A 13,012-nucleotide genomic window follows, 5' to 3' on the forward strand; every position below is an offset into this window, starting at 1 on the left:
ACCTGAGACACCTGCAGTCATATTTACAGCCAAAGTCCCCTTGGCAGACACTTTAGATAAGGTGTGCTGTGATCTGGCAAACAGAAAAATCTATAAAACCACCTTGTTCAAATAAAACTAAGAAAAGAGCAGGATATTTACTATATATTTATGCCCACATAAAGTGTGTGTTGAAATATTTTATGAATTATGCAAGCAGCATAATAGAAAGGAAGCGCAAGTGCAATGCATATGGTGCAAGAAATTTTAAAATTACTATTTCATTTTGCTATTTCTAGGCCTGCTTGCAAGCACGAAAAAATGTATTGTAATAATGTCACACAATTTTTTTTCTAGTGGTCTCCAGGTAAAAGAAATCGCGCCATCTAGTGGACATACCGTAAATGTATCGTAAATAAATGTATCGTCTTCATTTTTATATACCAAAATCACCATAATAAAAACAATAAATAAAAATGATTAAAACAACTAAAAAATTGAGATTTTGCGTTGCATTGGAGAAACTTTCTCAAAATAATACTTTTCTGAAAATAATAATAATAATAATGTGTCGAATATACAGCTTTTTGAATGTAAATAGATGCGTGATTATGGAAAGCAGTGTTATAAAATGTAAATCGTTAAGAGATAAAGAACATGTCATAATAAATAGGCGTTATTTATTAATATATTGCTGTTATTACGTGAATTAATTATTCATTGCTGACATTTTTGAACCATCCGAATTTTATGACATAAAATTTGTTTGGGTATCCACAACATCTGAAAGCGTTGTTGAAGTAATAATAAAAAATAAAAAATTACGGTGAATTTCAGATTTCAGGTTTCAGGGAAAATACGTAACTGTAAGAGAAAAATCAAGGTAACTTTGTTTCAAGCAAATTCTAGTGACTTTTATTTTGACGTTACAAGGAAGTGGTTAACGGTTCTTCTGTTCGTGTAGTTCATTGGTCTTTCAGCAGGCGGCGCGTGAGACCCAGCAGTGTCGAGTGTGCCGATTGGTCAGTTGTGTATGTACGTGTCAGTGGAATTGTAAACTTGAGCTATATCTAATCGGTTTGATTTACAGGCATGGAGTAGCTTTAGGTATTATTTTATCAAAATAAAAACAACCACGGTTGCAATGGAGGTAAAACAAACACATTCTTTTGTTAAAAAATGTGTCATCTTTTTTTAAATCTTGCTCTCCTTGTGTAAAGAAACGTCAACATGACTAAGAGTCAGAGTGTAAATGTGCATCAGTGCGTACTTCTGTGTTTTTATTAATATGAAGCATGAATTATTTACTTGACTTACATGTTTCCATTAATAGTATAATACCATAATAATGTGCAAAAATTGCAGTGAGTGTTGTTGGTGTGTATAATTAACCTTTGTTATAAAAATCCGTTTTAATAGAACTTCCAGAATGTCCCAATTGACATCCAAACCAGTAAACTCTTAGGTAAGACAATTTTAGAGTTATTAATGCACTAAGTTCTGAAAAATATGGTTTGAAGTGCTGTAGGTCGACTTCTGTACGCAGTAGTTTAGATCTTGTACAAAGATCCATTTAACATTTTGCTTTTGTCTCCATCATTCAGACTGGTTGGTGGACCGAAGGCACTGCACACTGAAATGGCAAAGTGCAGTGATGACAATTAGAGAGAAAATCAATGCTGCCATTCAGGATATGCCAGAGAATGAGGAGATCAAACAACTACTGTCTGGATCATGTAAAAAAAAACAACATTATAATAAAACTAATTATTTTTGTTTGAATGTGATTGCTCATACATTGTTCCTTTTGCAGACATTCACTATTTCCATTGCTTACGAATAATTGAAATACTAAAAGGAACAGAAGCGTCGAGCAAAAATATTTTTGGCAGATATTCATCACAAAGAATGAAGGTGATGATGCATCTCTTTGCTGTTTATTTTAATGTGTAATTTATTGTTGTATGCAGTAGTAATAATAACATGCTGTACATATTTAACATCAACAGGACTGGCAAGAGATAGTGTCCCTGTATGAAAAAGACAATGTCTATTTAGGTAAAAAAAAAAAAAAATCAACATTTAATTATTCAAGCCATTTTTAAGTTCAAGTACACACATTAATGTGATTGTATGTATGTGTGTTTTTAATCCCAGCTGAAGTGGCCAGTATATTGATACGTAGTGTAAGTTATGAAGGTCCTGCTCTAAAGAAGCAGGTGTCTAAAGCTCAGCAGCTGCAGCAGGAGTTGAGCAGAAGAGAACTGGAGTGTCAGAGCAGTGCCGCCAACATGAGGGAACGCTATTATGCTGCCTGTAAACAGTATGGCATACAGGTTAGACAACAAAATAATTCAGATTTATTTTACATTGTTGATGCTGATTATCGATAATGGCCTATAATATTTCACAGGGGGAAAATGTGGCAAGGGAGTTACAAGCACTCGTTAAGGACCTGCCTGTAGTTTTAGCAGAAACTGGTAAAAAAGCAGGCTGCCTGGATGAAGCTATAAAATTTTACGCATCCTTCATAAACTTTGTTAGTGACTGGTGAGTGTGACTCCCTGTCATTTCTAATGTTGCACTGATTGACCTTTAGACAGATGAAATCATTCATGTGATTAAACTCCATTATGACCCTTATGATGTTCATCTAAGTGCAGTTTATTTATGTATTTATATTTAGGTCTGAAGAAGTACTGCCCATTCTAAGATTTGTCCAGAAGAAACAAAATGCAACTGTATATGAGTGGAAGACAGGAAATGTGCCCGCAGTTATAGAAAGACCTGTGATGGAGGAAGCCCCACCTGATGTTGTCACAGAGGAGGCTGTAAGTGTGATATGACTCCATGAGTTCATTTTTAGGTGTCTGTCTTTCATCTGTCTATTCTTTTTGTTTTGCGCAGATTGATTGGGGCGACCTCGGCAGCAAAGAGGTGAATTTTGGGATATCTGTTGAGGATGGTGTGGACTGGGGTATTAGTCTAGAGTCTGGCACAGAGGTAAGAGCCTTAAATATTTAGTACAGCTATAAAGTCTTCGGTTATCAGATTTTGAAAAAGAATTAAAATAGTCTGCCAATCAACCTCAGGAAACCAGTGCTGGTGGTATTGACTGGGGAGACTCAGAATCTACACCTGTGGAAATTGAAATTGTGGATGTTGGAACAGACTGTAAGTGTGTTGGGATTTACTGAAATTAAATTTTAACATTAAGAATTTGTTATAAATGTACACTGCTTTTAAAAAGCTAATGGGCAAAATATTTGCATTCAATAAACTGATGAAAAGTACCAATAACACATCAATAATATTACAAAATATTGTAAAAAAAAAAAAAAATTACGTTTACGTTTTATTCATCAAGAAATCCTGGGAAATTTGAGGGGGTTATATATATATATATATATATATATATATATATATATATATATATATATATATATATATATATATATATATATATATATATATATATATATATATATATATATATATATATATATATATATATATATATATATATATATATATATATATATATATATATATATATATATATATATATATATATATATATATATATATATATATATATATATATATATATATATATATATATATATATATATATATATATATATATATATATATATATATATATATGTATATATATATATATATATATATATATATGTATATATATATATATATATATATATATATATATATATATATATATATATGTATATATATATATATGTATATATATATGTATATATATATATATATATATATATATATATATATATATATATATATATATATGTGTATATATATATATATATGTATATATATATATATGTATATATATATATATATATATATATGTATATATATATGTATATGTATATATATATATATATATATATATGTATATATATATATATATATATATATGTATATGTGTATATATTGCATTATATGTATATATATGTATATGTATGTGTATATATATGTATATGTATATATATATATGTATGATGTATGTATACATGTACATTTTTTAATGGAAAATTGTTTTTAAATAAAGGCACCATTGGTGCACATATATAACTAAATAACATATATAACTAATTGACTGACTTAAAAAGCATAAAAAAATGATATCAAAGATCCCCACCAAGACCTAATTATTTCACTGTGAGATCCTTTCTGTAAATAGACATTATAATCAGCATGCATAATGCACAATTCCAAAGTCTATAATCATTTTACTTTTGCAGGTCCTGATGGTGTTGCCAGAGGTGAAGATGCTCTTTCTCTTCTGGAAAACTCACAGACACGTGGCCAGTTCATTAATGAGCTGAAGGAGGTACAACAGCTCATTGTTACAAGTATTAGACAGAATGTTTAGTCCTCACCCAAACCAAACTCTTTCTCTGTGATCCTGTGGGTCAGTTGGAAATGTTCCTGTGTCAGCGGCTCAGTGAAATGCGAGAAGAAGGTGACTTGGTGGCCATGAGTCAGTTCCAGCTCGCTCCCTCAGTGATCCAGGCCCAGACTCCCGAGCGTGTGGAGGCCATGCTGGCAGACGTGCGTGACCTGCTAAACGGGCTCACTTCAGTACGAATGCAGCACCTCTTCATGATCCAGGCATCACCACGGTAACTACACACTCAAACCTTTCACATTTGAAATGTGTTACACCAGCTTATCTGAAAGGAATTGTTTACTAAATATGAAAATTTACGCACCTTTCAGCCGTCTTGAGATAAATGAGCTGCTTCATTCAAAAACACGGAGAAATGTAGCCTTACATAAATTTCTCAACAATAGATGCTCTGCAGAGAATGGGTGCCGTCAGAATGAGAGTTCAAACTGCTGATAAAAACATCACAGTAATCCACAATAAACACCGTGTGCAGCAAAAAGATGTTTGTAAGAAAGAAATCCATCATTGGGATTTTCTTAAAGGAGGAGTTCACCTAAAAATACTAATTTTGTCATTGCTTACCCTCATTCCAAACCCGCAAGACATTCTTTCATTTTCAGAACACTAATTAAAATATTTTTGAAATCTGAGCACTTTCTGACCCTGCATTGAAAACTACATAACTGAAATGTTCCCAGACCCAAAAATGTGGTAAGGACATCGGTAAAACAGCTGCGAGAATACATTTTGTGAGCAAAGAAACTAAAATAATGACTTTTTTATGCATTCTTTTCCTCCAATTATCAAGAATACATTTTCACATAATGCAAGCACCTTGTTCTAGGGTGTCGTGAAGGAGAAAAATAGTTTATTATTTCTGGTTTTCTTTGCACACAAAAATTACTCTCATAGCTTCATAAGTCCTTGCTATGTTTCTGGGTCTGTGAACATTTTAGTTGCACTGCTGTCTATGCAGGGTCAAAAAATTGTGTTTGGAAGATGAACAAAATTCTTACAGTTTTGGAACGACATGAGGGTGAGTAATAATGGCAGAATTTTTATTTTGGGTGAATTATTACGGTTTATGGATTAATTGATGGACTGGAGTTTTGTGGATTATTGCGATGTATTTATCAGTTTGGACTTCATTCTAACGGCACCCATTCACTGCAGAGGACCTATTAGTGAACAAGCAATGTAATGCCAAATTTCTCCAAACCTGTTTTGATGACACTATATCTTGATGGCTTAAGGGTGAGCTAATTGTCAGTAAACTTTCGTTTAATGAACTATTCCTACAAGCCATTAGTCACACAACAACAACAAACACTAAACGGTTATCTATAGTTTTAATGTTGATGTAGCTGAGATATTGTGGTCAGATAATGTTAAATCTGGTGTTGTGTGTGTTTCTCAGCTACGTGGAGCGTGTTTCAGAGTTACTGCGGCAGGAACTCAAGCAGGCTGATATCTTGGTGCTAAAGAGCAGAACACTTGTTGAAAATAGACAAGAAGCTCTAGAAGAACAGGCCAAGCTGGAGCCCCGCATTGATCTGCTGGCCGCTCGCACCAAGGAGCTCCAAAAACTGGTACTGTAAACCTGTTATAATGATGTGTTTGTGCAAAAGTGAAACTGGCACCTTAGCAAAGTTCCTGTTCACACTCTTCTTGCAAAAACCTGATGCTTAGCAGTGTGAAATATAAAAAGAAATTAGGTTAATAGAGAAAAAAGCTTAACTAATGTAGTTAAACGTCATGATGGACAACATTTATTCAAAACTAAATCATGAACTAGATGAGAATATAATCAAAAGCTTCCTCCTTAACTATCTCTCTCTCTCTCACACACACAGATTGAAGCTGACATCTCCAAAAGATACAACAACCGGCCCATCAACCTCATGGGAGTTCATGTGTGACCAAAAGAGTATTTACATGCTGAACAGATGTATCATTTCATAAATATATTTTTCCCATTTAAATTGGGATGGTAATTGTTTTTTGGTGATTCCTTTTTATCGTGGAATAAAACTGTTGCAATCACAGCGCTTTGAATATTCAAAGAAGGCTGTAAATAACTTGCGCTTACACAGCTGGCCTCATTAGTCTGAAGTGCTGAATTCAGTAAATGAACCATCTTAAGAGGCCAATATTTAAATATACAATTGCTAACCCTAATTTTTGTAAGGAAAAACATGCGGCACTATCCATGGATAGGTTATCAAAAACTTTAAAAGAAACGGTCAGAAAAATTAACATTGTTGCAAACGTGCAATAACGTAATAAACTTTATTATTTTTTTTTTTATAAATATGAAATTGCTGAATTGTCAACGTTTTAAAAACTGCATACTATCAAAGTGAATTGTACCTGAATGAATGAGTGACTTACGAGTTTAAAACAAAGTGTTACCAGAGTTGCATGCTACTGTGTGGCAGCTAAATATTAGATTTGTATAATTAATAAAATGAATGTTACGTCAACAGATCAAGATGCTTTTACCTGAATTAGAATACAAGGTCAAACGTGCCAAAAAAACATTGTAATGTTTTTAAAATGTGCGGGGCCATGCAAGTAAATAATTTTTTTAGCAAGGACACACTAAACTGATCAAGTGTCAGTAAAGACTTCACATTGTCACAACATTCTGAAAAATATCAGGGTTTCCACAAAAGTATTAAGCGGCACAACTGTTTTTAACATTAATATGCACATTTGGTGCTACAGATTTTATCGGAGTAATTTTTGAGATCATGTGACACTGAAGGCTTGGACAAATTCAGCTATGCGTCACATGAATAAATCAATTTTACCAATCACAAGCTTTTGAAAATTAGAGAACATGCCCAGAATGTTTCCTTGCATCGTCCACCTAAAGATGAATTCAATGAATGTATTCTATACATTAATTAAACATATACTGAAATATAATTACTTTATAACAGCGTATAATTATAATACAAACTGCACCTCAACTCTAGTCTAAAAGACTCTAGCCATACATCTCCCCCATGTTTTATCACTGTGTTGTCTCTGTTTTGCCCTGGGGCAGCTGGTATAATCACATGGCAGAAACACATTATGCTCACAAGATTGAGGATCTAATGGACATCATCTTTGTACACCCCCTACATCTAAGGCAAGGAACGGTGAAGCATTACAGCTCAATTTCAGATCCAAGTTTTAAACCATACTGGTATTGTACACTATGTGTCGTCGATCATGGCGTCTTTTAACCGAGATATTATCCGTGGTGCATTCTCACTTCATTGGTTTGCAAAATGCACAAGCATCCATTTTTTTCTTTTGTCTGTCTCCGCCTATCCCCCCACCGTCTCTTGATGAAGCTATGATAAGTAGAGGGTTGCGCTCAGCCCAATCATCGCTTGTGCCATCAATCAGGCCAGACAGGCCCCTGTTTACTGACACAGAAGCTTAAAAGAGCAGCCATTACAAAACACTTTGTTTTCCGCCTAGTCGACAAGAGCAGAAAAACAAGACAAAGGTCTGTCCATTCATCAAATATTCCACCATAACATCATACTGATGATCAAACGAAGACTACAATTGCCACTGGGTGACAGACCTAATCTCTTTTTGGGCCCTAAAAGCTTTCTGCCTTTCATTTGTTTGTCAAAAATCCCCCTCATCCCTGCAGCGGGCAGATGCTTGGAGGCGATGGCCAGGGTAAGACCCAGACTGCTGTGGCCCAGAAGACTGAGGTTGCCAAGACAACTGGCCCAGCACCCCTGCTGTTGTCACTCTGCCTGTGTCGCTCAGTCATTGATTCTCTCCATCTCACCAGCTCTCCACATGCAGCTTGCATTGTTCTCAATGGCCCTCATTGAGAAGGCATTGTACACGATAATACACCTACCAACTCTCCCACGTCCATTTCATCGTGTCACACATTAACAACCAAAAAACATATTAAATGAAAAAATAAAATAAAATAAAAATGCTAATACCAACAAGCAGACCTGCGTTTCAGCATTTAATAACAAAAAACTACATACATAAAGCTGTTGTCATGTAGACCAAATAACATCATCAAATAAGAAATACATTGAAAATACAATGTAAATAATGGTCACGCCCTATTACGCTCTGCGCACAATGGTATGTCCTGAAATCCTACATCTGTTAAATACAAAGTATTAAAAAAAAACAGACGTTCACAGAGACACATCATTAATATCTAAACATCTTGATATCTAAGCGTCGACTGTGCTCGATGCAGCCAGAGGCTTTCGTGAATGCAACATTTGGACTTATCTGGAATTGCTCATTTGCATTTTCACATCAGAAAAAAAAAAATTACAACCGTCAACCGCCGAATGGCAGCTGCAACACGTCATTGTGACTTTCTTTGAAGACTATTATCAATGCACATCAATTTCACTTGAGTCCAGGACTTTAATTGTAAGTAACACCGAATAAGGCTATTTTAATGGAGAACACGCAATTAATATCCACTAACCGTACGTTTCAATTCTGGTCGATCATATCTAACGGTACATTGAAACCTCTAGACTCATATTGGCCTGAGACTGTTGGTTTCTTCCTCAGCCTCTTGGCTTCGTTTTGCAGCTTCTGTCGGATGTAGCCCTTGATCTCTGCATCAGTCTTGCCAGGAAAAAAATACTGAACAGTTCCTGTACAGGAATATTTACCGGAAATTAGGTATAATAGATTCAAATTAGTGTAAATCTTCAAAATGACAGAAGAGCATCTTACTCAGGATTGCCTGGACCTCTTCAGTGGGAAGAGCAGGCTTTGGTTGGCCTCTCTTGTTGTACACGACTCCAGATATAGAGTGGGAGGCCAGGCATTCCCTCTCGTAGAGGCCACGGAGCAGGTCATTGGTCAGTTTTTGGGCAGTGGTGCCTGTGTTACACCTCTCCAAAAGTTCAGGAGTGATAAACTGATAGAAAAAAAATAAATATACAAACTGATTACTGAAGCAATCTGTTTGAACTTGTGAAGTATATATTGCTTGATAAAACTTGTCTTCTTTCATGTATGTTAGTATGATTTTTTCAAGCAGGATCACAACCCACAATTCTATGGCAGTATTTTTAGATACTGGTTTATAAGACTGTTTCTTGCAAGCCAACTGCTCTAATTGCCCTATTAAAAATATATATCATTACAGACAACAACAGAGAAAATGATAACAACACGGCATTTAAAATGGCAAAAACAGATAAAAGGAAACTTGTACACTGAAGAAAAATAGAAAGAAATTTCTAGTAAATTGATTCATGTTTAATTGGATGAATTAATGAAAGGTTTATGTAAAAACAACTGCACAACCTCTAACTATGATGTCTAACTAACTCTTATAGACTACCTCTGTGAAGAGCCCGTCCCTCTGAGCATTCTGAGTGGCCTCGTGAGGTTTCTGTGGTCCTGGACCCTGATTCAGCCATTGCCCATTCACAATGGCTGGAGGAGAACGTACATCTGGTATCACAGCATCTGCCTCGGCAGGTGCCTGTGCCGTGCCTTGAGAATCTGGGTTCCCGAGAGAGGTCCCGTTGTTCCCATTTGACCACATCTGGGTCTTCTCGATCAGCATTTCCAGGTTTCTTGCTAGCTTTCCACATGCTGTAGTGAGCACATCGAATGTGAAAATGGGATTTATGCAATTCGATATATCAAAACACCTAACAGAATCAAACAATAATGACCTGTAAGGCACCTAAGTTGTTCCTTCAAGTCCTCCATTTCCCTCTGCATGCATAAGACCATGGCAATAAGCTCCTTCTTCGAATAGGACTGTAAATAATGAGCCTCCTGCCATCATAAAAGTACACAAGCTCAGGTCTAGAATCGAATGTCTCGCCAAGCAAACAAGTACGTCAACAAGCAAATGTCTCGAATGCTGAACACAAGTGACTCAAAAATCCTACCTCAGTCTCAGAAGCAGGAGGACTATCAGTGTAGAGGTCTGCGGAAGAACAATCCAGCTCATTAACCTGTTATGACAAGAAAGAGTCCTAATATTTTCTATTTACTCAGTCAGTTGTCATTGATAATTGTACAACAGTTCATTTCATCAATTCTGATTACACCCCCCACCCTCATGACCGGTTTGAGGTTTCTCTCACACTTCCTCTCAAATGCTGTTTCAGAACAGCTGTCATTTTGTATGTTGCTTCTTTGAAAAACAAAGAAACAAATAAGTATTACTAATAAACTATAGGTACTTATTTTAGTTGGTGTACAAAACTGTTGGGTGTTCATACCTTTCTAAGGCAGGATGTGATGCAGAGAACTGTGGGTATCTTAGACAGAAAACATCTGTTGTTTTCCAAAAGCTGTTTATATATATTTTCTCTCTATATGATGCAATGTTTATTCTAATTGAATGGTTATTACACTGCAGGCTGCCGTTTTGTGTATTAAAGTAGTATATTAGCTGATGCTTGGACAATAAACTTTGAAGAAGCTTGACCAGAACAGAACTTTGCCTTGGTGGCCATTCCTCCCTCCTGAACGAAACGACTGAGTACTCAACAACACTGAGAAATACAGGAATAATCCATCAGCGAATGAAGAGGGGAAAAAATGCAAAATCAATGGGCTGATACGTGTTAAACTGTGATATTAGTGAGTATATCCAAATCACAGCTGTGCTGATATTTAGAACAACAGTAGCTTTAATACTGCTTACATATGCATTGACAAGGTTGATACCATGTTCACTTGCTAACAGTGAACTATAGACTGATATTGAACTACCTGTTGACAAAAACATTTTTAAAAAATGTTAAGCTGACCTCCAAGCCTGACTAGGTCCTCAAAATTTAAAACATGCAAAACCACCAAAGAGACCATCGTACGAGAACAGAAGACCACGAAAACATCTTAAGCTAGTTTAAGACGTTTTGTCAGCAAAGGTAGCCACTACTGTCATGCAAAAGCAAAGCTACTGAATGCTTAAGCTTTTATCAAATGAAAACCCATTGTGGCCTCATACACAAAACTGGTATTTTCCACGGGGGAAGTACCATAGTAATTTTTTATAAGGGTACCAACAAAATAACTTGAAAAGAAGAGATTGTTTCAAACTTTCTGAAGTTTCGAATTTCAAAACTTTTAACACACGGCTGAGCTTGTGCTTGGAGAGAAACGAGTGCAGGGCTTCAGCTGTGCGAGCGCCTGATGAGGTTTCGATCAAATGGTGTATTGTACCATGCTTTACCCCATTGTTCTCCATTAGCGGCCAGGCATGGCCGCCTGCCCTGCCTCACACCACTGCTGCAGGATAGGAAAGCATTGAATATTTTGCTATACGGTGCGAAAAGTGCGGTAGTAAACCAAACAACAGCAAATTGTGGGTGAGATTCTTGCGTGAAATGTTGCTAACAACCGACGTGTAACAACTGTAAGAATCAAAACAGAAAGGATTTGCTGCACGTCTTCTCTGTCAAAATGCACCCAAAACATCGATTAAACACCCATAATGAGAAAAAGCCCAAACCTTGATATCTAACTTCTGAAGACCGGCGTCGGATGAGCTATTTTCTTCTGCTTTCTCTTTGGATGAATACATTTTTCTTCGTTTCTGTGCACCGTTCTGTTGGACAGTCGGGTTGACATGATACTAATTATTCTTTTGGGATCAAACATATGCCATTAACAGTTACAAACAAACAACGAGACATTAAACACTCAAAAACACGTTTCCATCGATCATCTTACACTGAAGCAGTCCGGTTTTTGTTCCTCTTCCTCATCCTCTTCATTTTCGTAGTCAAGAATTCGCTGCGCTTTTGTTTTCCTTCTCATTTCTCTCCCATTATTTTATTTGCGAGCGAGAAAAAGGGCTCCACTCTGCATAATGCAGTTACGCTGTATTGGACCAAAATAACACTATTCCTCTCTTTCTGAGATTTAGACACTGCAGATCTACTACAGATACCGACAACTATGTTCCTTTGCGATTATTCTACTTCAGCTCAAATACTTGAGTGAATCCATGGAAGGACAGCACTTTACCGAGAAATGACAGGGAACACATTTGAGGCTAACGCACCGTAGCGTAACGTGGCACGAGCTTGAGTCCCGTCTAGATTCAATCTAACGGCAGATCCTCACAACAACAGGAAATCCTTTGCAAAAAAATTTACCATGGTAACCCTAGTTTCCGCCAAAATACCATAGTTACTGCTGTTAAACCGTAATAAATCATTACACGTTCTCTTTCGAACAGTTCAAGGAGCTTTCAGAACCTTTATTTATTTTATTGACGGCACTGTCACCAAATACCAAGTTACCTCAGTTTTATTGTAGTAACAGTAACTGCAGTAATTATGGTATGTCAGCGGAAACTATGGTTACCACGGTAAATATTTGTAAGGGGCGCTCTTTTAACTCATGTTTCCCCTCGATATGTAGCATATTGTATAGGCGCTCATAAAGAATAGAGCATTTTCAACCACAGTCTTATTTACAGAGAATTTATCCTGACAATTGAGAAAGTTAGATTCGTCATGCAGTTTTAAGACTGATTTCCCGAGGCGTCAAAAAATTATAAACTTTAATATTATTTTGGCATTGTAATAAGTCTTTGGTGTGAGGAATATCAGT

General features: G+C 35.9%; 2 protein-coding genes across 2 annotated transcripts; one reads left to right on the plus strand and one right to left on the minus strand.

The window, feature by feature from the left end:
• The first annotated feature begins 983 nt into the window (after positions 1 to 983).
• cdk5rap3 (CDK5 regulatory subunit associated protein 3) lies at positions 984 to 6,901 on the plus strand. Its single transcript, XM_043253058.1, has 14 exons — positions 984 to 1,129; positions 1,399 to 1,444; positions 1,584 to 1,715; positions 1,793 to 1,893; positions 1,989 to 2,037; positions 2,137 to 2,315; positions 2,393 to 2,529; positions 2,666 to 2,810; positions 2,887 to 2,982; positions 3,072 to 3,153; positions 4,266 to 4,354; positions 4,441 to 4,646; positions 5,832 to 6,003; positions 6,268 to 6,901. Exons 1-14 carry the CDS (start codon positions 1,124 to 1,126, stop codon positions 6,331 to 6,333), a joined length of 1,506 nt encoding a protein of 501 aa, XP_043108993.1. The 5' UTR covers positions 984 to 1,123; the 3' UTR covers positions 6,334 to 6,901.
• Positions 6,902 to 8,395: 1,494 nt separating this feature from the next.
• si:ch211-194k22.8 lies at positions 8,396 to 12,532 on the minus strand. Its single transcript, XM_043253089.1, has 7 exons — positions 12,125 to 12,532; positions 11,904 to 11,999; positions 10,330 to 10,395; positions 10,108 to 10,213; positions 9,768 to 10,024; positions 9,152 to 9,338; positions 8,396 to 9,069 (listed from the first exon to the last, which is right to left on the minus strand). Exons 1-7 carry the CDS (start codon positions 12,209 to 12,211, stop codon positions 8,903 to 8,905), a joined length of 966 nt encoding a protein of 321 aa, XP_043109024.1. The 5' UTR covers positions 12,212 to 12,532; the 3' UTR covers positions 8,396 to 8,902.
• Positions 12,533 to 13,012: the final 480 nt, after the last annotated feature.

This window comes from Puntigrus tetrazona, chromosome 12, assembly GCF_018831695.1.
Source record: "Puntigrus tetrazona isolate hp1 chromosome 12, ASM1883169v1, whole genome shotgun sequence".
Classification (NCBI taxonomy): Eukaryota; Metazoa; Chordata; class Actinopteri; order Cypriniformes; family Cyprinidae; genus Puntigrus; species Puntigrus tetrazona.

What these genes read in the sequence shown, in the direction of transcription:
- si:ch211-194k22.8 (XM_043253089.1), bottom strand. Translation starts at nt 12,211, where the DNA reads ATGAGAAGGAAAACAAAAGCGCAGCGAATTCTTGACTACGAAAATGAA. An exon ending in CTCCTGCTTCTGAGACTGAG is followed by an intron (nt 10,214 to 10,329) that starts GTAGGATTTTTG and finishes TTATGATGGCAG; the next exon opens with GAGGCTCATTATTTACAGTC. An exon ending in ACAACTTAGGTGCCTTACAG is followed by an intron (nt 10,025 to 10,107) that starts GTCATTATTGTT and finishes TGCTCACTACAG; the next exon opens with CATGTGGAAAGCTAGCAAGA.
- cdk5rap3 (XM_043253058.1), top strand. An exon ending in ATGTTGTCACAGAGGAGGCT is followed by an intron (nt 2,811 to 2,886) that starts GTAAGTGTGATA and finishes TGTTTTGCGCAG; the next exon opens with ATTGATTGGGGCGACCTCGG. An exon ending in TGTGGATGTTGGAACAGACT is followed by an intron (nt 3,154 to 4,265) that starts GTAAGTGTGTTG and finishes TTACTTTTGCAG; the next exon opens with GTCCTGATGGTGTTGCCAGA.